This window comes from Etheostoma spectabile, chromosome 8 (genome assembly GCF_008692095.1).
Source record: "Etheostoma spectabile isolate EspeVRDwgs_2016 chromosome 8, UIUC_Espe_1.0, whole genome shotgun sequence".
Lineage (NCBI taxonomy): Eukaryota > Metazoa > Chordata > Actinopteri > Perciformes > Percidae > Etheostoma > Etheostoma spectabile.
Genome location: NC_045740.1, coordinates 10,390,194 through 10,416,405, shown reverse-complemented (window position 1 = coordinate 10,416,405; position 26,212 = coordinate 10,390,194). Strand labels below are relative to the sequence as shown.

General features: G+C 40.4%; 1 protein-coding gene across 1 annotated transcript in view; it reads right to left on the bottom strand.

Moving 5' to 3' along the window:
• Positions 1-26,212, bottom strand: part of sema3ab (sema domain, immunoglobulin domain (Ig), short basic domain, secreted, (semaphorin) 3Ab) — a 26,672-nt gene extending 460 nt beyond the window's left edge. Inside the window, exons 1-17 of the mRNA XM_032524518.1 lie at positions 26,095-26,212; positions 18,529-18,689; positions 18,015-18,077; positions 14,852-14,971; positions 13,995-14,085; positions 13,094-13,213; positions 8,938-9,080; positions 7,656-7,770; positions 7,468-7,537; positions 7,209-7,353; positions 6,879-7,098; positions 6,679-6,770; positions 6,538-6,579; positions 5,765-5,922; positions 4,374-4,441; positions 2,521-2,666; positions 1-2,224 (exon numbers count right to left, since the gene is read on the bottom strand). The exon at positions 1-2,224 is cut by the window's left edge and continues 460 nt beyond it. Of these exons, the coding sequence (XP_032380409.1) occupies positions 1,700-2,224; positions 2,521-2,666; positions 4,374-4,441; positions 5,765-5,922; positions 6,538-6,579; positions 6,679-6,770; positions 6,879-7,098; positions 7,209-7,353; positions 7,468-7,537; positions 7,656-7,770; positions 8,938-9,080; positions 13,094-13,213; positions 13,995-14,085; positions 14,852-14,971; positions 18,015-18,077; positions 18,529-18,689; positions 26,095-26,212 (2,397 nt within the window). The 3' untranslated portion in view covers positions 1-1,699. The remainder of the gene's footprint in view (positions 2,225-2,520; positions 2,667-4,373; positions 4,442-5,764; positions 5,923-6,537; positions 6,580-6,678; positions 6,771-6,878; positions 7,099-7,208; positions 7,354-7,467; positions 7,538-7,655; positions 7,771-8,937; positions 9,081-13,093; positions 13,214-13,994; positions 14,086-14,851; positions 14,972-18,014; positions 18,078-18,528; positions 18,690-26,094) is intronic.

The following is a 26,212-nucleotide window of genomic DNA, read 5'->3' as shown; positions in this document are numbered from 1 at the left end:
GATCTTGTTTAGATCTTGGGTATATTTTCTTTATGAATACCTACCTCAGGAATGATCAATTATTCAGAGTCCTAACAGAAATAGTAAGTACATCTTTGAAATAGTTAATATTGTGTACTGCTTACCAAACAACAGAATAACGGTGACAACACCAGACCAGTATATCATTACTAAAGCGAAACAGGAACACTATTGTATTCACATGCACTAGTACACAGTGTCATACTTGTCGAACATAGACCATATTATTTACATTTACACAATGTTCACAGCTACATTCCAGGTTTGTGGTTTTGTGTGTGCATTTAATAACAAAGGATTGTTGTAATTGGAAAAACTAGAGTTTGTAATTTCACATGCAGTGAAATAAGGTTGTTACACAGCGCTGCCTGTAAAGAACATGAACATGAGGCAATGAATCTGGCAGAAAAAAATACAGTAAGGACACTGGATTATTGCTCAGTGCATCTGATATGTAATGCATGTAATATTGACCAATATTGATAAATAACATCCAGTCTTACTACAGTATTTGTGATAATAAAGTTATTTTAAGAGATTGGTCCTGTCAGATTAATTAAACCAAAGCCTGCACATATTTTCACAATATACATAATTGTATATCAATAAATACACATATAGTAGAAACAAAGTGTATGCAAATCAAATGAACAGGGAAGAGAACTCAGTATGAGATTTCATGCACTGAGATGATGCCGTTGGCAAACATCCCTTCTGTCTAAAGTGACAGTCAATGACTGTTGAAACTGAAAGGAGTCTGATGATTAAAACAAAAAATGATGAACAGAACAGAATAACAAAACCTGACTTTGTTTGGGAAGCTTATGTAGGGCATGGACACACAGGCTAGTATACAATCTTCCTGTATACAACTGCTTTCCAATGACTTGTTCTTAAATAAATGTTAAATACAACTGCAATCCATTCCCTTTAGTATGAGGAGACGCCATAGAATACAGTATTTACACATCTTAGCTACATAGTTGTATTTGTTGACAAATGGTGACCTCTCCTCCCATTTTCTTGCAGTGCTTGGGCATTTTTTCTTTCTCATGTTGAATGATTTATCCATCTATAATACCAAAACTGACTGAACATCCAAAGAACATATGTGCTTTCCATGAGCTTCACTTATTTTGTGCTTATAACTGCACTGCAAGTCCATTTACTCTCAGTTTTTTTTAATACAATCACACCTCCTCTTCTTTCATATTTGTGAAGTAAAAAAAGAAATGATCATATACCTGTTTCACACTGAAAAAGACACATAACTTGCATGCCATGAGACAATGCCATTGACATCTCAATGTGAAGTCTGTGATATCTGTATGGATGGGTAAATGTATCCAGTTATTGTGCCGGTTGACACTGTCCCTCTGCAGTGTTCAGGCCACATAGGCCAGCTGAGATAATATGCTTGAATGGTCTGGCGTGATACAACATCCTGTTTCCTGCTGTCCTCTGTACTGTCGTACTGTAAACATGGCTGCCCACGCACAGAACACACCAGCTGGCAGATCAGGCCAGTATTACCTTTAGTTCCAGTTTAACTTTTCTATCCAGTCTTTGTGGATGATGTCTGTTTCTCAGAGTCAAGGAGAAAAGTGGGTAGGTTAATCAGGGTTACAGAATGAGGTTGTGTTTGCAAGTTTGGGTGTTAAAAGTCAAGGTTTATAAGTCAGACACTGCGGGGAGCCCTCTCTAGTTCATGGGTCCTGCGGTTGCGTCCCTTCTGCCTCTCTTGCAGGTGTTTCCACTTAGCTGCCAGCCCTTGAGCATGCATGTGGGTGCGAGGGTTCACAACCTTCTGCTGCTGCTGGTGTATTTGTACTTGCTGTACCAGGTGAGCTTTTTGTCTCCTGTGCTTTCTCTCCCTTTTCCATACCTGCTCACAGAACTCATCCACACTGTTGAGAGTCGGGTGATTGACCAAAGAGAGAAAGTCTCTGTACCACAGCTTTTGATTGGGAGTTTCTTGAGGTGGGGGAAGATCCGATGCGGGGACGCTGAGTGCGGCCTCTTCATCGCGATGTAGCAGATCCTCCAGGCGCTCGCTGTCAATGACCTCTAAGGTCACTTTCAGAAGCATCTGCATGAAGCCATGCTCCACCGCCTGGCACAGATACATCCCAGAATCCTTCTTGTTAAGTGTCCTAATCAGTAGGCCCTGGTCTGTGCGGATAAAACGTTCTTCCGATTTGATCTACAGAATGACAGAGACAGAGTCAAAGACAAAGCGATAAAGCCAGACTTATATGACATTCACCATTTCCCAAAAAATCTAATTAGCTGTGTGTCAAGGCTGTTTTGATTAAACAACATTTATTTCACTTGAATCAACCATGGCATTAAATCTTAATTAATATGAATAAATAATATGATACTGTATTATCTAAAAACAATCATTATTACTATCATTATGTATCTGGTCTGCAGACAGATTTGTATATGAGTCTTTTTCAACAAAATAGATGAAGTGTGTGCTGAGGTAGTTCCAACCTCTTGCTTGTGGTCATCAGTAGAGCGTTGATATTGCCAATATGTCAGAGCTCTCTGGGACTTGGGACTGCACTCAAGGAAAGTACTGCTGTTCTCCACACCATACACAGTTTTATCCACGAGAGTCGTCTGCCCACTTAGTTCATCTAGATGAAAAATAAGAATATATTAGTCACCCAAGTTCATCCATCCATCCATCCATCTTCATCCGCTTATCCGGTATCGGGTCGCGGGGGCAGCAGCTCCAGTAGGGGACCCCAAACTTCCCTTTCCCGAGCCACATCAACCAGCTCCGACTGGGGGATCCCGAGGCGTTCCCAGGCCAGGTTGGAGATATAATCTCTCCACCTAGTCCTGGGTCTTCCCCGAGGCCTCCTCCCAGCTGGACGTGCCTGGAACACCTCCCTAGGGAGGCGCCCAGGAGGCATCCTTACCAGATGCCCGAACCACCTCAACTGGCTCCTTTCGACGCGAAGGAGCAGTGGCTCTACTCCGAGCTCCTCTCGGATGACTGAGCTTCTCACCCTATCTCTAAGGGAGACGCCAGCCACCCTCCTGAGGAAACCCATTTCGGCCGCTTGTACCCTGGATCTCGTTCTTTCGGTCATGACCCAGCCTTCATGACCATAGGTGAGGGTAGGAACGAAAATTGCCCGGTAGATCGAGAGCTTTGCCTTCTGGCTCAGCTCTCTTTTCGTCACAACGGTGCGATAAATGGAATGTAATACCGCACCGGCTGCTCCGATTCTCCGACCAATCTCACGCTCCATAGTCCCCTCACTCGCGAACAAGACCCCAAGGTACTTAAACTCCTTCACTTGGGGTAAGGACTCACTCCCTTATTTATATTAATAAGTTAGTTAAAGGAAATGTGCACGTTGTTTGTGCAGATATTGGTTGTGATGATGGATACATGTTATGTTCTACTGCCAGCTTTTGTGATTATTAGTGATTTTCTGTATGATATTATCCCTGCTATTCTGCTTTTCTTTGACAGAAATGTAAAAAAACATTGTTTTCTAACTACTGCCTGAGGTAGGATCCTGTTTTTTTCAGAATTTTTTCAGTGACTGCATTATACATTATTTATTTCAAATCTCTTGTCCCTTTCTTCTAGTATATATTATATTATTATAGTATTATATAGTCAAATAGGTGTAATACTATTCAGTCAGGGAGATTACACTGTATGGACAGTTTTTTTCTGATTGGTCTCCTGATCCTTGTTGTAAATGTTTGTCCTTTCTTTATAGAGTCCTGTAGTTGGGTAAAATGTATAATCAAAAGTGTTATACTACTAGTGAATGGGTAGCAACAGGTTACAGTATTTTTTGTGTGTCTGAATCACTCCTTTCATAGAAGCTTTCAATAACTGTTCCTTTCTTTTGTTCTTTACACTTAAATGAAATACATATAATCACAGTCTATTATACACAAGTGTTAGTCTTGCTTTTGGACTAAGACCACTAACAGGGCAGTATAGTGAAGGGTTTGACATCAGACAGGAGGCTTGGAGGAATCCTGACCATGTTAATTAGAAGCTTCACATGGACTGACTCTAATCTTCACACCACCAGAGACACATAAAACACACACATTCAACTGGCTTCTCTACGGTTCACATCGCTACTGGAAAGGCCAACAGCAGCGTTGGGATCATTTTTATGTTCAAAGAAAAATAAATCCTTAAAACAAAAGCTCTCCTCAATTTATAATTTGGAAATACAATAAAAATCCCATATGGTATTAGTCAAATTAATTATGTCTGTACTGAAACCAACGTTAAATTATCTTATTACACATTGCCCTTATTTTACCATAGTTAGTAAAATAATGTTTTTTTCTTTATGTACCATGGTGTTGCAGATCTGAGCATTGTGTGAGTGGGTCTCCATTTCTGATATCTTGCCTCCTTGTTCTCCTGCAGAAACACAAATATAAACACTTTAATGAGTCAGCAGATACACTGGCTTCTTTGTACTGCATGTGTGTGTGTGTGTGTGTGTGTGTGTGTATATCTGTGAGAGGAAGAACAACTGTTTGCAGGGAGTTTGTGTGTGTGTAGGTGCATGTTTGAATGGTGTTTTGATGTGCAGCAATAGTAGAAGCCAACACAAATAAGTAAACCAACAGCAGGCAGCCCATAGCAGCGTAGAAAAGCTTTAATTATAGGGCTGTATGACAGAGGAATTCTAACCTAATCAATCATTTCAGCTTGTTGTCTCACTGGGTTGCAAGAGATGGAGTTTCAGGTACGATGTGAAACATAACCCTCAGGTTATTTTCTGTAAACAATAAATGAAGAAGCTATGGAGACACCAAAAACAAATTGGTAACTTCTTCCCCCTCTTCTTACTATTGTTCTAACCCCAACACTATTAATTGGATGTAAGAGTTTGTTCTGGCTGTGTTATGTTTAAAGGTAGGACTCTGGAGTCCAACTAACAACCTGAACAGGACACTGTGCAGCTAAGCATTCAAATCAATAAGCCCCATGGAGCTATGAGTGGGAGGCTGCACACAGAGCACCACAGGTACACACATACATGAACACATACAGATCAGTCCATCACTCCAACCTTGCTAACACCAAACCTCTAAAACCGCCCTCACCCCAGGTTCACCCAGACAGCCTCCAGACATCACAGACGTTGGGTCTCATTTACAGTAAACACATGAGGCAGGTTATATTTCTAGCTCTCTGGTAGAAACACGACCCTCTACCTTTAGGGGCTTTTGGCAAATATACAAAGCCTGCACTATGAATGTGCCCAAGCTCCAGCCCTGCATTGCAGTCTGACTGCATATGTCCTCAATCACTGCGTTAAAAGCCTGGTATATAATCCGGTTTTACTCCTGAAAAAACATTCCTATTTCCTAAACAAGCATGATTAAACATGTGTTGTACATTGTACATGTTCAAATCTAAAGCAGGTTGATCTTATGCAATACACAAACACACCTCTCTTCACATCTCAATTGTGCTACTTGCATCGGTTTCAGTTTCAAGAATGTCCTGATTTATCCAAAGAATGCATCAAATCCAATGTGTAAACATAAGTTTGTGTGTTAAATTACCTGCTGTTGATTGGAAGTATTATATTGCATTTGAGCCAAACTTCAAAAATACCAGCTCAGTGTTTTGAAGCGCTAATTAGTTGCTGTGTACAAGGTGTCAGACAGCTTGTAAAACACAATGGCAGGGTGACGACATGACATGAATGTGTAAGTATATATTCAGTACCTCTTAGCCATGGGAAAGTATCTGGAGCACTCAGTGCCGTCCCATGCACAGTAAGGGTCCCTTGCCAGGCAACATTCAGCACAAGCCTTCCCATAAACCTCACACCGGTGCAAAGGCATCTGGGACACACCAATGTCTGAGCCCAGATACAGTTGTTGCTGTGAGGGTAAAAAAGAGAAAGACTTAATTTTCAAAATCTGATATTTTATATTTAGGTTTTACATTTGGAAGAGCGGCACTTTCAGTAATACGCTTAGCTTGTGTGGTTCAATGAAGCGAAAATACAAGTCAGGAATGTGAACAGACCATCTTATTACAGGTGCTCAGCACCCTCCTACCTGTCAATTACATGTCTCATTTTGTCTCTCCCTGCCATTTAAGTTGACGTGCTAACTGTTGCTGAAAAGCCAACAATTGAGATCTGTGTGCCTTAAAGTGTTTCATCTCAAAGTGTTCTAAACAACTGCTTCTTTGTTCTGTGTTTAAGGGAGGTGGTTCATCTTTCAGGAAACGCTCTCACTCTCTAAGAGACAGGTTTTTCAGACACATGCAAAAAACAATATAATAAAAATAATATTTTCATATTTCCCTAATCCAATCCGAAGGCTTATCTCCAGCCTTCCCTGAACTCAGTTACTGAGGTCATCTTTCTTTTCAGACTTATCTTGATACAAGCTTGAGATCTCCTTGTTGGCTAAAGTCCTTTGATCTGCTCCTCCTTTGATGTGTTGCTATAGTTTCTTTATAGATGCATTAAGAACTACAATGAATACCTGTTTTGTTGACAGTTCCATTGCTGTAATGGCTGTTGGCTCCTGCACAAATAATAAATGACACATCAACAAATTTATCAGACAACACTTGCAGATTCTTCAGTTGTCCTTTAACTTTTAAGTGATGAGAGAATGTCTTACTCTGAAGACAGTCATTTCTTCCAATAGGACTTCCTCCAGGTCGTGCCAGGAGCCTCTGGGGATGGATACGACTTTCAGTATCGTCCCCATGTCTAGCAGACAAAGGAAGCAAACATGCCTTGAGTGATCTATTTCAATTGGGCAATAAATCAGGTTAGTTTACAGTATACATGTATGCAAATGTAAATATAGGTGCATACCTGTGCCTATGAACATGACATCATACTGGCCATCTTCTGCTTCTACTTTGTCCACCACTATCTGGGTGAACTGGTAGTCCACATCTGTTTTGATTATGATTGGTCGATTGTTAATGGGGTAGACAGAGTTAAACATGGCTGGGTGGCTTCTGGCAAAGGTTACGACTTCATCAGGAAGGTCCTTGGTTGTATCAAATCCGCCAAATGTTTTGCTTGGGCACTGTGAAGAAAATAGTTCATAGTTATAACAATTACAGTAGGACATGATTGAAAATTAATTGTCAAGATCAGATCAGAACACACTGACATCCCAGTTAAGCGTGTACTCACTGTGCCGGGCCGTGGGTAAGGAACACGTCCCTGGAAGGGCACCCACTGATAGTTGGGTCCATCTCTATGAGCGTAAGGACCCAGGAACACTCTCCTAATGTCTGTCATGCTGTACATACACACAGCTGAACCTTTGAAGATGTTGCTAAGGGGCAGTAAAAATGAGTCAGTTAAGGAAAGGTCAGGTTCTCGTTGAAAACACAAATCATGCAATCCGTAATGATGATGACCAAAACTATTTCCAAGTCAGCCACAGTACCTGGAAGTGGTAAATACTGCATAGATGATCGGGCTCTTAGGATCCTTCGTGCTCATGAGAAAAACATCCTCTGAAAGCCAAAGAGAGTGCACTATCTATTACAGAAATATTCTTCAATGAAAATAAAGCATTTCATCTTCAGGAAATAATGCATGAAACACGTTTCAAGGTGTGGAGCATTCACTTACGTAGTTCATCAAAGTGTGTGTCAATTCCATTACTGCCAGGCACAGAGCAAATAAGTCGAGCCTTCAAGAAAGTGGTCCACTTATTTACCAGACTCCTGTGGCCTCCCAGGTCATTCTGTTGGACAGATAAAAAAAAGCGTAAGCTTGCATTGCCTATTTCCATACTGCTGAGCTGTGAATGTATGACTCACTACCTCTGGTTGAATTTGGTGTGGCTGCATATACAGCATGATAATTGCCTACTCTGTTCAATTTATGTTCTTAATTATCTCCCTTCATTGATGGTGAAAAATCTAATATATAAACTTTACACTTGTAAGGCAAGGCAAGGCAGCCTTATTTTTATAGTACAATTCAGCAACATCAGACATCATCCTCATGATAAATAATGGATTTTTCTAAATGGTGTGTTTTCTAAATGCTGTGCGAATGTGAAGAAATATGACTCTCTCTAAAGTTCTATGTTCCAGTACACACCCTAATAATATATGTCTGTGTGCCTCACAGTTAAGTGTTTGTTTTCCCGAACATGGCACACAAACAGAGGCAAAAAGTGCTGGCTCATAAAAACTAATCCCACTTAGTGTTGATTTATGACAGTAAATTAGAATATGTCCAAATTTGCATTGGGCCAAATTAATAGCACATCTTGCATAATGGATGGCTTGTCTTTTGTTGAGCATAGCAGATTCCTGACATACTGGGTAATCAGGCTGTTATGACAGAGTCACGATATGCAGCTAAATGGGAGGTGGAGACTGGACATTATTCGCTGATCTAGAGTCAGCCTGGTGGATTCCGGCTTTATAAATAAAAATAGGATTTGGAACGTTAAAGCTGATAGAAGGCCAGTGATTTAACATAACCATCCCCTGGAGCCAAAGGGTGTAGCAGACCCAATCAGTGCCAAAGCCTGGCATTACGATAACAGCGCAGGCCTTGACAGCGCCTTTGCCTCTCAGGTTCTGGTGACATTTAACATTTTGCTCAGGTTTCTGTCTTCAGGGGCTAATTGTACCACACACAACAAAGCCCACTCTTCTCCAGGCTAAAAATAATCACAGATAACAGCCGCTGAAACCTGCCATTATGAAAGCCACTCAGACACCCGTCAAGTGTTTTTCCAGATACAGAAGCTATTTCACATGTCCATGTGAGAGTGCGTGCGCCTTTGTCTCTCTCCTTTTGTGTGCATCTGAATTTTTCTCCGTGAGAGCCATCTTGCATGAGTGTGTGCATAAATGGACATGTGGTTTGTGTGTGTTGATGTGTGTGTGCATACTTTGCAGAGCTGTCCGATGCGAGCATGTGTGGCCTTCCCAGCGTGCTCGCCATCTAAAGCGTTCTCTTTGAAGAGCAAGTAGATTTTGTCATCTTCTGGGTTGTCACTCTCTGGAATCAGATGAACACCAACAAACCTGGGATCTGCAAAACATAGAGAGAGACACACAAACATCAAACAGACAGGATAGAAAACACAAGAGCACTGGACAAGGACAGCAAAGTGTATCCCTTCATTTAAAGTGGCTTTGTCATGTTGAGCCTGTTAAGTAATAACACAAGTTTAATATTGAATTCTAAACTCCACAGGCAGCCATTGGAGAAAAGCCCACTTGAGTAATGTACTCCTTGCTCTTTGTTAGAAAAAACAGGCTGCAGCAAAGCTACACCTCTTTGGCTGAACAAGAAGAATGAATTCATTTCTCAGTCCTTATAAAAGATAGAATATGTTTCTTGATATAAACAGACACACAAACAGAGACAAGGGTAAATCAATACTCAGAGACCACTGCAGGGTTGACAATAACAAGGACCTCTGTTTTATCTATCTGTCTGTCTGTCCATAGTGCAATAGTGCATAGTGCAGGCAATCCTTTAGGTATTTTGTTTGCTGATAAAAAGAACACCATGTTTAATATAGGCAAGGCAAGGCAAGGCAGCTTTATTTGTATAGCACATTTCAGCAACAAGGCAATTCAAAGTGCTTTACACAAAATCAGTTAAACAGATAAAACACAAGTAAAAACAGTTAAAATCACAAGCATTAAAAACCGGTAAACACATGAATAGACAGTTAAAAACAAGAGAAACATAAAACACAAGAATAAAATTTACAGTGCAGCATAAGAATTTAAAGAAATGATTAGTCATTTAAAGAAAGGCAGCATCAAATAGAAAGGTCTTCAGCCTTGATTTAAAAGAACTGAGAGTAGCAGCGGATCTACAGGTTTCTGGGAGTTTATTCCAGATATGAGGAGCATAGAAACTGAAAGCTGCTTCACCCTGTTTAGTTCTGACTCTGGGGACAGAAGCAGACCTGTCCCAGATGACCTGAGAGGTCTGGGTGGTTCATAGTGTAGTAGCAGATCAGCAATATATTTTGGACCTAAACCGTTAAGTGATTTATAAACTAGCAAGAGTACTTTGAAATCAATTCTTTGAGACACAGGAAGCCAGTGTAAAGACTTCAGAACTGGAGTGATGTGATCCAGTCTCTTGGTCTTAGTGAGGACTCGAGCAGCAGCGTTCTGAATCAGCTGCAGCTGTCTGATTGATTTTTTAGGGAGACCTGTAAAGACCCCGTTACAGTAGTCAAGTCTACTGAAGATAAAGGCATGGACAAGTTTTTCCAAATCCTGTTGACACATAAGTCCTTTAACCCTTGATATATTCTTAAGGTGATAGTAGGCTGACTTTGTAATTGTCTTAATGTGGCTGTTAAAGTTCAGGTCTGAGTCCATGACTACACCAAGATTTCTGGCTTTGTCTGTTGTTTTTAACATTGTTGTTTGAAGCTGAGCGCAGACTTTTAATCGTTCCTCTCTTGCTCCAAAAACAACCACCTCAGTTTTTCCTTCATTTAATTTCAGAAAGTTCTGGCACATCCAGCCGTTAATTTGTTCGATGCACTTAGTCAGTTTTTGTATTGGACTATAGTCCCCTGGCGATAAGGTTATGTAAATTTGTGTGTCGTCCGCATAACTATGGTAACTTATTTTGTTTTTCTCCATAATCTGAGCCAGTGGAAGCATGTAGATGTTAAACAGAAGAGGCCCCAGAATGGAGCCTTGCGGAACTCCGCACGTCATATTTGTACGCTCAGATGCATAATTACCTATAGACACAAAGTAATCCCTATTCTTTAGGTAGGATTCAAACCAGTTTAGTACTGAGCCAGAAAGGCCAACGCAGTTTTCCAATCGGTCTAGTAGTATGTCGTGGTCGACCGTGTCAAATGCAGCACTGAGATCAAGTAATACTAAGATTGAAATTTTGCCATTATCTGTGTTAAGGTGGATGTCATTAAAGACTTTGACAAGAGCCGTTTCAGTGCTGTGGTGTGGTCGGAAACCCGACTGAAAGGTATCAAAACTGTTGCTTAGTGACAAGAAATGGTTGAGTTGTTGAAAGACTACTTTTTCAATGATTTTACTTAAAAACGGAAGGTTTGATATTGGCCTATAGTTGCTCATTAGTGACTTGTCTAGGTTGTCTTTTTTAAGAGTGGCTTGATTACTGCAGTTTTCAGGGCCTGTGGAAAGATACCTGAAAGAAGAGATGTGTTCACAATCTGTAGAGATCATAAGTCAAACAATTGGAAACATTTTGAAAGTCCCGTTGGTAGAACATCAAGGCAACAGGTCGAGGTTTTCAGATGTTGAATAATGTCCTCCAGGTTTGTATGGTTGATCGTGTGAAATTCTGTCATATTGGAACTATTTTTGCTTGAACACTGTGACAACACATATCCTGGACTTGATATGGAGGCACTGACTGTTTGTCTAATCTTTTGAATTTTGTCTTTGAAGAAGGAGGCAAAGTCATTGCAGGCCTTGGTAGATAAAAGTTCAGATGCTACTGGTACTGGAGGTTTGTTAACCTATCAACAGTAGCAAACAAAGCACGGGAATTATTATTGTTTCTAGAGATAATATCAGAGAAAAAGGACCTTCTTGCATTCCTCAGTTCCAAATTATAAATGCGAAGTCTCTCTTTATAGGAGTTATAATGGACCAGAGATTTGTTTTTCGCCACCTTCGTTCAGCTTTCCTACACTCTCTTTTTCTGTTCTCACCAGTAGGACATTTCTCCATGGAGATCTTTTCTTACCAGATACAACTTTGACCTTAGTGGGAGCAATGGCATCAATAACATTTGTGATTTTACAGTTGAAATTATCTACAAGCTCACTGACTGATAGCCCAGAGAGGGCTGGTGTGGAGGAGAAAAGCTGTATAAATGTGTCACTGGTGTTTTCAGTGATATACCGTTTTTCTGATTATCTTTGTTTGGACACTTTTGGGCACAGAGATAGTGCCGTTAAAGAAACACAGGAATGATCTGAGAGAGCAACGTCAGTCACCACAACCTTGGAAATGTTCAGACCTTTGGAGACAATCAAGTCCAGAGTGTGCCCCTTATTGTGGGTGGGCTCCGTCACATGCTGAGTCAGTCCATAGTTCTCAAAAACACAACACAGCTCTTTTGTCCCCCTGTCCTGGGGCTGTCAACATGAATGTTAAAATCACCCGCAATGATTACACAATCAAAGTTAATGCAGATAATAGACAGCATTTTCAGTGAAGTCATCAATGAAGGTTGCACAATATTTAGGTGGCCTGTAGATATTTAGAAACATCGCTTGAGGGGAAGATCTTAATTGAAGAGCAACATTTTCAAAAGAAACAAATTTCCATAACATATTTGCGTACGTGGAATGAGTCATTAAACAAAATGGCGACTCCACCTCCTTTCTATTCACTCTATTCTCACTCATAAAACTGAAGTTAGGGGAGCTGACTCGATGAGAACAGCAGCGCTGTTATTATGGTCTAACCAGGTTTCAGTTAAAAACTAAAATCTAGATTGTGCTTAGTAATAAAATCATTGATTAAAATGATTTTCCTGCCAAAGACCTGACGTTTAGTAAGGCTAGTGTTAGTGTGTTTTCATTTTTTTGGGACAGGCTGTAGCTGACGAGGAATGGATGCTAAATTTGCTAAGTTTGCAGTTAAGTGCTTATTCACCATCTTTTCCTATTACCTATCACAACAGAAATTGAGGAAGAATTGAATCCACAGGGCCCGGGCTTGTCTTGAAAGAGTCATTAGTATCACTAGTCCTGCAGCCAAGGCCCGGCACATATCAGAATATACAAGTGCAGCTGAGTGTCATCCCCTTAAAAGTGGAAAGCTATTTTAAAACTACTAATTAACAGGCCTGACAGCAGTATATAAATAGAAATAAAAGAGGCAATCCCTAGGTCAGAACTGAGCATCAGACTTGACATCACCAACCGACAGTGGAAATGTTCAGCATAGTAAATGTAAAGACTTACTGACTAACAGACAAAGTGAAGGACCCCAAAAGTATTACGTATTTGAAACTGCTTATGAATACGATTATACTTGGACAGGTATTTTCCTATTCGCTCTCACCATTAAGCCACCGAGAATCATGTTGCTCCGTCCTGATTGGGTGATGCTTTCCAAGAGTGCGAAAGATGGCAAAGTCCCGCCCCATGAAGTCAGCTGATGTCCCAGCGTACAGTTCTCCATCTGATAGTAAGAAGAATGAAGCATGCTAGTTTAGTAACACCAGATGATGAAACAATCCGAGGTGATTCCCCCCTGTGATGCAGGTGTAAAAATCTGAGAAAGTGTTCAGGGACTTAGCAGTACAGGTGGACACAGAGTTCTTGGAGAACAATGACAGTGATGGATGTGATGAACATCAGGAGTGTGAAATTGACATTAACACAGTAGGCAGGGCTGAGAAGGGAAGCACGGGAAGGGTGAACGCATGGAGTGACACACAAGGAGGGACAGGACAGAGGTGTGAGACTGGGGGAGTACATAATAATGCTGGTGAGAGCGGAGAGAGAAAGGGAAGAGGAGATGAGGGGTGATGGGCTGGAAAATGGCCATCTGCTAGATTAAACAATGTGATATAACACAATGTGACTGGCAATAATTGGGGGTAGAGAGGAAAGATGCTCACATAGTCCTGCTTTATTTGCCAACAGTGGGGATTCAGTGCAAATAAAGCTCAATATAGTGGCATCCGCTATGCACGCCCAGAATTTAAAGGAGGTAAATTCAGATTGAAATAGAGTTTACAGTCCTGCCAATGAGGGGTTTCCAGTGTGTATATACAAACTACAGAGCAGATCCGCTTGTAATGAATGACAGATATGCCCTGTTCTGTTATTCACATTTTATACCCTATGTGTCTGCTGAAATGAAAGAGCAAGGCAGAGGGTGTTTTCAGGACTCCCATATTTTTATATGACCTGGCTGTAACACCCAGAAAAACAGCACAGTGTGTCGGTTAACTCACCAATTAACATGGAGGCAGTGAGCAACTTGGGGTCGTAGGGACTCTTCCCTCGGCCATTTTCTATGAGAGGCTCCAGTCGGAACACACTGTCCTGGACATGAAGAGACAGAAAGTTACAGACAGGCGTAGTAATTATCAAACATGGTTTGGTCAAATTATACCTTAATTATCGATATATATATAATATACATATATTTATCATATCTACAAATAATAGTTAATTAACGGAGCAGATAAAATACATTATGATTCCAACAGGTAAAAAAACACGTTTTAAAAGGACAAATCTGAGGTATTTGGAGAGACTTAGGTTTGGAGTCAAGGATTTGGAATGAAAACAATAAATCTCATCGCTCTCTGTGACTTGGTGACCTCTACAATCATAGGAAAGCCATTAGATGAAATACATTTCTTATGATCCCTATACAGTAGATGGCTTTTCTCAGAGATATTTCCTGCATTTAATTGTCTCTAAATAGCCGTCTAATGAATAGGAAACGCACATTTATAAGCCTGACTCAGAGACATTTGGAGGAGAAGAGAGCAATTTCCTTCGCTCCTACTGGAATGAACACACACATACACATTAAGCAGTTCCATATTAGAGTGATGAATTGGAAATCTTGCAGACTTTGAAACCCTATGTGTAATTTTCCACCTCATTTTGCTGAATGAAACCATTTTTATGTACTTCATACGAATCATCAGAATATACTTATACTATACACCGGACTACACATGGTCTTTACAACTTTAAATATTTAAATTTTATTATGATATAAAGCCCGTTTTGGTTTTTATATACTGTAATGCTAACATGCATTACATCGTGTAGACAATGTAATGTGAGCCTGTACCTCTGTTTTCTTGCCCACCTCCAGGTAGGAGCACACAGGGTGGAAGGCTCCTGTCCCACACACATAGAGATGGGTCTGGTTGAACGGCTGCAACACCTTGATGAAATTTGAGCACTCCCTCTGATTGATCAGAGACAGAGAACAGAAAGCGGGATGAATAATCAACTTTTGACACAAAACTATATTCCAGTGAAGTCAGAATTTTTACAGTCTTTAGTTCCACCGCAGCTTGTTGTGTTAGCAAAAAAGTGGTGAAACAGCTGGATAAATGAACAGGTCAGACCTCACTAAGAGCCCTGGTGCCGAGGAAAATTCACGACTTAAATAGAGAAATCTGTAATGATAACAGAGCAAAGCTTACTGTAATGTCCTGTAATCCCCCAGAAAATGGACTATACAAACTCTAGCACTGTGCTGAATAATAAATCTGGAAATAATATTATGACCAAACTAAGCTTTATTATCCATGACTCTGTATTTGTTTCACTTCATCTTCATACAGTACAGCACTCCCACCCCAGCTCCACCCGGACACACATGCTACAGTCTTTCTCTCTGAACTCAATGATGTCTTTCACTGCTGGCTTCAGATATTTTATGCACATGAGCTGTGTAATTTACCATGGAATAATTGTGAAAGCCATACAGGAGGGATTTAGACTATAGAATAACAAAAGAGGCGGTAGACAAAAGTCAACCATAATAATTCCACTGGATACCAATCAAAGTAATGGAGGCCAACATTGGCTTACTGTTATTCTGTCATTAGAGTATACAAAAGTGATGTTCTTTCTACTGGGACCTTCTGTCAGTTTGTTTTATGATTATGATCATTGTAGGAACATTTATCACAAGTGTTTTTCTGGATTGTAATGTGTGTGTGTGTGTGTGTGTGTGTGTGTATGTGTTGTGCGTGCGTGTATTTGTGTGCGTGTGCATGTGTGGCACATCAGGCATCTGTTTATGTTGTATGCATTGCTATGTTGCCATTTGGCTTATTTCCTTGTACTTTAGCAGTACATGCCTGAGCAGACCTGACCTCAAATAAAACTGAATGTGTCATCACATATTAAAAAATAAGAAGAAAAACAGAATAGCACGACACATAATGCATGACTGGCTTTACTAGGTCATCAGCAGATAGCACCCTCTGTTTGCGTAAGCTTTTGTTGTCATTTAAGCAGCTGTCTTTGGATTTACATGGCCTATGGGTGAATGGGCCTAGTGATGAGCATTGTTACAGGCAAAAGAAATAACACGTGACTATGCATGATGTCTTTGCACTGTGGTACCTGTCATACCTCTGAATATTTAGCATGCTGATACAGACTGATGACTTAAACCATGCCTGAGTGTCCAACATACCTTACATTGGCAGGTATGTAATGAATAGTAAAATAGTATGCAGATATCTTTAAAAACACAATCCCACTTACAATTAATCAACAAATGTTATCCACATGGCTTGTTACAAAAATGTCTTGGATTTGGTTTTAGATTTTGTGCAGATGAGAAAGTAAGCTCACACATCAGGCATATGGAACTTTGTTAATCTGCAGCATGAAGCACAAAATATGATTATTGCACCTAACCAGAAAATATTTTCCCTTCTACTACTTTTTAGTTCAGCAATTTAAATGTGGACATTGACTTTGGTTAGGCTATGCAATAGCTACAGCTTTCTTTTTTCTCTTTCTTTTTTCTCAGCTTTCCTTTTTTTGTGTACGGTCACACCTTTCACAGCCATCTATCTCTTTCTTTCCTCCTTGCTTTATCTTTTGAAGTGTTTGCTTACAGTACTTCAGGGGACATCAGCAGACTCACTCTCCAGCTCTCTCCACCTCTCTCCCACCTCTCTCCACCTCTCTCCACCTCTCTTTAATTCTCACTCTCCTCCGACTCTATAACAGAAAGACCACCCCTCAGGGCACCCTATTCATCCATGCCACAATGTTTACAGAAAACACACAAAGGACTTCATGGCGCTTTAAATCAACCATACAGAAGGGCAGGATAGCTGGGCCAATATCCAGGCAGAGAACTGAGGCACAAACAGCATTGCCATGATTTTACATTCCAGCTATTGCCTTAGGCTATATGGAAGATAGAATTCATAATACATCTTAAAGGGAGCAGAGACAACCTCTCAGCGTGTTTACAAAGAGTTTTACCACACCACACAAGGTGCTCTAAAACCGGACACAGCCACAAACAGGGAGATGTGAAGCCTGGCTTGTCATGCAAAGGTTGAGTGAGGTAAAAAGTCTGAAAAGGCCCTGGATCATAATCCCACAAAAACTGTTTTTTTTCTTTTAGATCCAACTTTAAATTCAGCTTGTTGAATTAAATACAAAAGTCTTGTCCTAAACAAATAAATACACTGTTAAGCTTTAGAAACTGAAATACCAGATGTGTGTGTGGTGTTCTGTTCTCAAACGTGTTACTGTCCGGTGCAGGATGAGAATAATCCTCGTAATTATGCAATTTTGGGAAAGGTTATTTAGGTAATTAGTTAAACTAATTAGCAGGCATACCAGCCACAACAATGTACTCTGAGTGACACCAGTTTATCTAATTCAAATGGGGTAAATTAGCCTTTCCACTTGAAATACTGCAAACTATTCTGTCTGAAAGGATCCGTTTTATAGTAAGCCAATCAAGGCCAAACCCTGTTTTTATTTGCTCCCTGAGGTTTAATAACATGGGAGCACAAATGCCTATGATCCCTGAATATGTGACAGTAGTTTTTTTCCTGCAGTAATATACCAATAGGTCTGGCAGAAAGCACAGCAATTTCCCTGGCCTCCCTCTATTAAATGGCATGCCCAGAGGCTTGATAAGTGATTAAGGTAAAATTATGGTCTCAATCTTGGCTCTGAGATTATGATCAGTCCTACAATGAGCGAAGCGTTGTGATGTCCATTTGACTGATTGGATATGTCAACAACCAACAACCTGAAAGGTAAGATTAAATGTCATACTGAATATATGGAGCACACATACAATATGATCCCAGTTTAACTACAAGGGAAGTTTACTTTGAGTCATGCAGAGTTGCACTTCTTTCGTAGCACAGAAGAACAAAGACATTTAACAACATCTGTCGGACTGGAGGGGCAAAATGCTGACACCCACTTGCAAGATGGATGGTTTTAGTTCTCACCGAAAGATCTTTTCCTGCCCACTTGCATTCATCTCTTCTGGTGGGAGAAGCCGGCCAAGGGATCTGCAACACACACACACACAGTTCCTGTGCATGTTAGAGAAGAATCACCCTCCTCCCCGTATCAGTTCAATAGAGTGAGTCGATACAGCTCCTGCTTGTGTGCACGCATGTGTATATTTGAGGGATGTTGGGGTCACAATGCAATTTGTTATCCACTTTGTTTCAGTTTACTCCATTATTCATCCAGGTGTGCAAAGAGCAGCTAACATGCCTGCCACAGCGTGTGATCGTGTGCGACAGCCCTGGTCTGAAATATTCATTAGATTATTTTCTGTAGAAAAAGAAAAGACTGTTCCGAGATACCTGAACCCCTGACTGGCACTCTGGATAGCGATGCACACAAGTCAGTCATTAAGTCAGTCAGAAACACAAAACAAACTTTAATTATGATGAAATGATGGACGGATGAAAGCACCAGACAGACTGACTGAAAGTAAAATCTTGTTTTTACCTGTGTGTAGTCTCTGCTGATATTGAGGAGGTTGAAAGAGAAGATGTGGTCCTTGGCTCCCACAACAAGTCTTCCTTTCTCCTCGTCCAACAGGAAGGTGTGGTAAGCCGAACTGTTGGCCAGGCCTTCAAACGTCACAAGGTTGTTAGACTCCAGCATGTCTGCATAGAAAAGTGATCATCAGCATAATATGATAATCACTTTGTAAAAATCACAGGAACTGTGGCCAGCATGTAAGTTAAAACGAATCCATCAGGTTAATATTTCAATGATTTCATTACATTTCCATGGGTGTCTGAAAGACACAGCCTTGGTTTTAGAAAGCTTTCAACATTTCCAACCACTTAGAATTTCTGTGACCACAGGCTCACCTCTCCATTCATAGTCTGCCTGCTCCGTTGTAATGTTCCACATTCACAGACTGTTCACTGCTGTATAATGTGAGGATACACTCAATGAGAAGTTAAAAAAGTGTTACATTAGGTTGTTTTGGCTGTATCCCTAATAGACTGGTGTATTGTTTTCTTTTTTTATCAAACCCTCTTTCAGAGCTTTTTCATTATGTTTTTATTTATATTATGTGCTTTTTGTGTATTTATTTTATTTGCGTAAATGTTGAAGCTTCTATTTCCATTACAAAATGTTCTCACAACTACTAGAAATTATACAGCTTTGCCAAGCAAGGCAACTGACTGACAGATAGTGGAAAAACCACTGCCAAGCCAAATTGGACTGGGCAGGTATGGCAGCACTGGGAGCCAATGATCAAATTGTCTGCATGGGGAAGTGTGACCTTGACCAGAGCAGCCAAGCAGAACACTCACAGTGGAAAACTGGAAGGAATACATGACTCTGCTAATATTTCATTGTCCAAACTGCAGTATTACTCTAATTCACATCAGTTATTCCAGACATGTTACTATGGGCTACAGCTCACGTTTTGCCGTGTAATGCAATGGTCTATCAAATCTGGAAAAGAAGCGCCATATGCTATCACAGCAGAAAGCCGAACATGTCTCAAACAGACATCAAGGATCCAATTACTGTAACAACCTCTAAAGGTGGCATTATGACTATGGCAATATGACACCTTTTGTGTAGCATGAGCATACACAAACACACATTCATGCTCTGTTCTTCTCACACTTTGTAACTATGCTGCCCTCCCAATGACCACCCACACAAAAGGGTGGAGAATTATGGAACACAGGAAAACTGATTCCTGTTGGTGCTCTTTCTCTCTCTCTCTCTCTCTCTCTCTCTCTCTCTCTCTCTCTCTCTCTCTCTCTCTCTCTCTCTCTCTCTCTCTCTCTCTCTATAAATATATCACTTTATCTCTATCTCGTTCTGTCTCTCTGTCTCTGGGAGTAAATAACAAAAATGTTCATAAATGTTTTAGCAAGGAGAATGCCCCCTCTCTGAAGTGTGTCAGAACCCAAGAGTGTGAGAAGACAGAAGCTGGCACACTAACTGGTGAAAAAGAAAAGAAAATTGGAGCAGAAGGGGCATCACACTGTTTTGACTCATTCATAAAACCCTCTCATTTAATAAGAATTTAAACATGGGTCATGAAAGTTGTTTGTTAAATCAAAATCAAATCAACATTGCATATTACTGCATTATAATGTAGTTTTGTTGTTTTCAATGAAGATTTGATTTTACATGTATGTGCTGGTAATACTAGCCATTAACAGGAAGTGTAAAATAGAAAGGGTGATGAAATTAATGTAAAAAAAAACAAAAACAAAAAAACAAGCTGGATTTGAAAAAGGAAATATTTTAAAAATTAAGGAAACAGCTGTGGGAGACAAGGGAAAAAAGATAACCCTTTGGCTCCAGTTACAAATATCTCGTCTTTATATAACATGTTGGCTATATTATTCTGTCAACAACTAACCTTTTTTTCACTGACATTAATGCATATACACTCATGTAAATGCCACGTTCACATGTGCGCACACATGCAGACTATTGTACACACAGGATGGTAATACACAATGAGATGGCATTGGGTTGTTATTGTCATTGTGTTGGTGATTTTGTTGGTTTCCTGTGCCTCAGCGCTGATGGGAACAGATTTATTGTCCTCTAAGTATAAACTCACGGCTGTGTGACCCAGCCATAGAAGTTGAGGTCTAAATCTAACATAATGAGTCCTTAAGGATGTAATAGTATTGTTGAATTCAGAAAAGAACAGATCTATTCTGTAGCCACTCAGAATATAACTCACTCCAAACCCCAAAGCTGGTTATGACAGTAGCAATGCAAGCCAAAGCAGTTTTATCCATGAATACGTTGCACAATTCAAATTATGATTCAACAAATGCTTCCCTACATTTACAGTATCAACTTGTGTCTTGTATGTATATTAATGTGTCTGTAAATTGACATTAAATTGCACTCTTTGTATTTTATTGGGGATGTTTTCTTGGAATATTAGTTATTACAATTCCTAAAGAGATTGTTGGGCTGCACATAGCACAGCCATTGTCTGAAGAAGGGAAAGAAGAAGGTCATAAAAAAGAGGCAGTATAAGTATCGCTTAGCCCAAGCTGTGTCCCAGATTTATGCTTCTGCTGTAACCTTGGTGATCAATCATTAGTGGATCCACTGTAATCCCTTCATGACAGCACCTGCTACCTCAGACACTCTTTCACCTGCACCAGGGTAAATGATGAGTTTTACTTTTGCTCCACAGAACTAGGAAATACTTCTGGTTTTGCAGCCAGCAAGGTAATAACACACACACACACACACACACACACACACACACACACACACACACATACATTCATGAGTCACCTGGAAAAGCAAAGAGGATCCCTTCTGCCAATAACATAGTGTGTCTGTGTGATTTACATACTCTGTTTATCTAAAGGAAATAAGCCACACAGAATAATACACTTGTTTTACAAACAGCATAGTGTCAAGGATCTGTAGGGCAACTGCACAGACGTGATGATGGCACTTCACTTCTCCTCAAAACCACATCCCTGTGTGAGAGAATAGAGATCAGCATCACCACATTCACCCACCATACACAGACACACACTTCTCTGTTTTGTGAAAACTGTCTATGGGAGTGGTATCCATGGCAACAGACCATTCAACAGAGACTACTGCTAAGTTATTAAAAGCTATTCATCCAGAGACAGATACTCTATGGGTATTGTGAGTGGAGCTGTGTTTGTGTGTGTTTATGGAGCATGCTCTGATGTGTGTTATTGGAAAGAAACAGGATGTTTCCCTGCCATGCCAGAGGTAGTAGCCCATACATGTCTGAACAAGTGTCCCCTCTGGTTAAATATACAATAGGTTAACACCCTGTGCATGGATAGAGCATTGTTGTTTTTTCTCCTGTTTATCCTGCAACTTCATACTAAAAGTTTTTCTGCAAATTGGTGTTGATACATTGCAAGTTCTGTGAAAACATTTTTACACTAGCCTAATAAGACTAGTTCTACATAGAACATAAATGGTTGTTTTTAAAGAGATACAGACAAACAAACAGGCAGACAGAAAGATGGAAACATAAGGACAGGTGGATAGGAAAGTGTCTTTATGCCGAGACATAAAAACAGGTGGACAGGCACACATTTTAAAATGTGTGGCCGTAACAGGTGTCAGCTGTTGCACTGCCATATTTTACAAATTTTCACTTTTAGCCAATATCTATTGAGGTAGGGCTGTCAAGAATCCTGCAAATGTCACTTTTTACCAGCTGTTTGTTGCCTACTTTGTGTTCTTTTCTTTTTTTTCTACTTTACTATCCTTTAGCTCTCTCTCTCGCTCTCTCTCTCTCTCTCTCTGTGTGTGAAAGTGGAAGAGCAAGAGGGAAAAGTGGAAAGTGAGAGAGAAAGCGAGTGAGTAAGAGAGAGATAAGGGGGCAGATGGAATGGATGCAAAGAATCAACAGTCCCATGTGAGACTGATAAAAATAAACTCTTTTACCCTACATTCTCTCCGTCTTTCTTTCTCGACTGGAGGGCACAGAGAGTGTTATCTAAGTGCTTCCTAAGAAGAATCTGAAACACGTTTTAACAATAACCCACGTGTGGCCACACTGTATGTGGGAACACTGAAGTCTGACCCTGGTTCAGCAGCTTCACTTGCGTTCATCCTTACCATGGCTGACTGCATAACTCTGAGTGTATGACAGTCAATGTTTCATCCCCGCCTGAGGGAAAACACCACAAAGCTTTATGAGTCGAATAATTTGTTTGGTGTCAAGCAGAAATGCAGGCAAACACCTTCTCAACCTCAACTCACACACATTGCAGACTGATTCTGCAAACGTGCATAGCTTGAGCACATGGCTTTAGTTATAAGTATACTCAAGATGTGATTGCATTTTTCAGGCAATTAAGTTAGCGCAAAGAATATCTGAGTTGCATGTCTAGGGTGGGGCAACAATACAAAAATGCAATGTATTGTCATTTTGTGATGACATGGTGGAACTCTATTCTTGTTTTACAAAATGAGTGTTTTTGTATAACACAGTTTTGTCTGAGCATCATAGAGGAAAAAAGTTCCCAACCTTTGAGTTTGATTGTTTTAAATGTGTGTTTTTATACATTTGCCATGTTGGGATTTATGTTGATACTGGAAAATGTTCTTATTGATTATGTGATATGCATTTTAATCGTATTGCACAGGCTTTCATCTCACCAGTTTGTTAACCAATTGGTATGGGCATTGGAGATGATGAGCAGACATTTTACATTGCAGCTGGTACAGATATAAAATCACAAAGAGCCCCTGAAACAAGTCAAATAATCTGACCACTAGCAAACAAATCCTAAACACGACTCCAATTGGAGGGGAAGAGAGACCATATAGAACCAGAGAAAGCTTCCAAACATCCAGCTCTCTGAGTGTATAGGATAGCCATTCAGGGCCACTCAGAGTTTATACAAAACACACCCCGAGAAACCCAACTCCGCTCCAAAGATTCTTAACGTGCTTATGGATTAAAGGTCTTAATGTTAGAGATCTTCTCAATTCTCTAACTCTGATTAAAAGTCAATTTGCACTATCATCAAAATAACAATAAAACAAAAAACACAAACAGCTTAATGTATGACTACTAGAGGAAGAATTTTGTAAATTGAAAACCAAGGAGTTACTACTGTAGTTTCAATTTTCTTGGCAGTTTTCCTACTTGGTATTCAAGAGTAAGAATTTTGTTTGGTGTGTGTGTGTGTTTGTGTGTGTGTGCAAGCCGTTGGCTCTACTCAGGAAAGGGGTGGACAGATCAATTAGAAGGAGAAGAGAAGAAGTACTTTTGGCAGTACACACACATCCTATAAAACTAAAGTACCCCTTTCTTCCCTGGACAGCAAACAACATGTGCTCTACTTCTTGTGGCCCATAAACTTTCTAAACCATGTGGAATTTTGTTTATTCCCAAGAGGATCCATTTACCCTGGGAGTGTGAATCAATCTCATATCAATTAATGTCAAAGTATAACATATGTGAAATGACTCAATTCATGGTACTGCGGTGCACTGTAAATCCACGGCCTCCCACTATCTCATTATCACCCAGTCACTTAGTTGTTTATGCAGTTGGACCTTAGCTCGTGTTTAGGTAGCCATGGGGTACCACTGTGATCTTTCCCCCTACTCCACTGCTCCTCTGCCCCTCAACCGTCACTTTTAAAGATCTGTTGGAATCTCCTGGGGTTCAGCAGGGTCTGTGTGTGTGCATGGTGTGATTGGTCAAGGAAGTGTACTGTGTTCAATGAGGGGCTCATACTGTGGGGGAGCAGGCTGCTGCTCAGGTTCACGCTTTCAAGAGAAACACTTCCCTGCTGTGTTCATATGAGTTAAGTCTTCAGTAGAGTCAAAAAAATGTGCAGATGCCTGCACCCACACTGACACATTCATTTGGACACGTTGTAGATTTTCCCTGTATTCCTAGTGACCTGTAGGGGTCAGAGTTCCTTCACCTCACAGTCCCATGTGTCACTGATCAGACGTCCCTTGCTCCTGACTGGACAACTTCTCAGGCTGTCTAAGCAAATACTGATCTGTAATTCACCGCAGTGAAACATCTGATTTCCTCCCCTCCTTATGAGTCTTTTTCACCTGTCACAGGGGTAATAAATAATGTATATGATGATATAAATGATTCATAATGCAATAATCCCATTTCACTTGCCTAACGGGACCTTCAGTGGCTACAGTTTGATGAAATTCTACAGTATTGTATGAATAATTTTTCAACCATGTTCCAGGCATGAAAATTATACCTGCCCACTATCTTCTGGCTAGAACTCCTCAGCCAGATACGGTGCCAAATATTGTCCCCACCAGCCAAACTGCGAATGAGGTCTAATGGAAATATTGAATGTGCAGATGGCAGCCAAATAACCGAGCTGGCTGGGCTGCTACCTGAAGGCCTGGCTTCTAACAGAGATATCACTGCATGGGCGTGTTTCACCAAACTGACAGCATGTTGTTTTAAATGACTGATACGCTCACAGTATCATTATCTAACTACAGATGGCCATGTATTTATGTGTGTGTTTGTGTGTGTGTGTGTGTTAGTGTGTGTGTATGTGTGTGTGTATGTGCACAGACACGCGTGTGTGTGTCTGTGTGTGTGTGTGTGTCTGCGCATGCTCATGTGTATAATTATGGATCTCCCAGTGCTGAGCGAGAAATATTTCTCTTTGGGAAAGCCATCTGCTGAAACAGACCTGCACCATTCATCCTGAGTATAATTACCATGCAGGAAAGAACGGAGCGGAAAAATGACATCCAGGAAAAAAGAAAGGGAGAGAGGGATAAATGACGCTCAACAGCCAGGGAGTCCATGTCTGGCACCACTTTTCATTGCAAAACTGACAACAGCAGTTGATCAAAACAGGGACAGAGAGATATGAAGAAAGAGTGCATCAGAGAAAGACTTTCATTATAAACAATTCGGTTTTTAGGCAATTACTTTCCTAAAGACCACTAAATTGCTCTTTTCTCAGCATAACCACACACTCAGGAAATTATTCTCATTAATCCCTACAGTATGTATTATTCCCAGATGATTGATTTACTGAACCATTTTAGTACCATTCCTATAATGTTGCCATGAGGTTTTTTTGTCCAGCTAAACCGAATGTAATGGATTTATTATATTTGGTAGAGTTACATGCATGACTGAATGAACATTAAATAGGAACATGCCGGTGATCAAACACCATATAAAACAGCTTGTGTGACTCCATCACACAAGAAGAGGGGACATCTGATAAGCAATAACATTTGACAAGCCTTGTAAAGAATCTACTTGTTTCAATTCTGTTGACTTTGCTGGTATTTTTACAAAAAATCAAAGAGAACACATCTCTCTGCTTCACAGCGACATCTAGGATCTCGCAGTTACTACAACTTCTATAGAAAAGCTTTTCTAATCACTTTATGGGCACATTTGGTTTGGTGATTTAAATCTACACGATCAAGAGGCAAGGCATCAATACATATTGCCATGAATTCCGACAAGATAGAGAGCTGAACCGTTTACAGATTTACCATTCACCACAGAATGCATAAATGCAAAAAACTTACCTTTGTAGGAGAGTTTTAGCCGAGGGACGTTGTTCTTGGTCTGTTGGGCTCTGCTGCCCTCCGTCCTGAGCAGAACCACCCCACACAGCAGCATAATGCTTCCCCAGAGAGAGCCCAT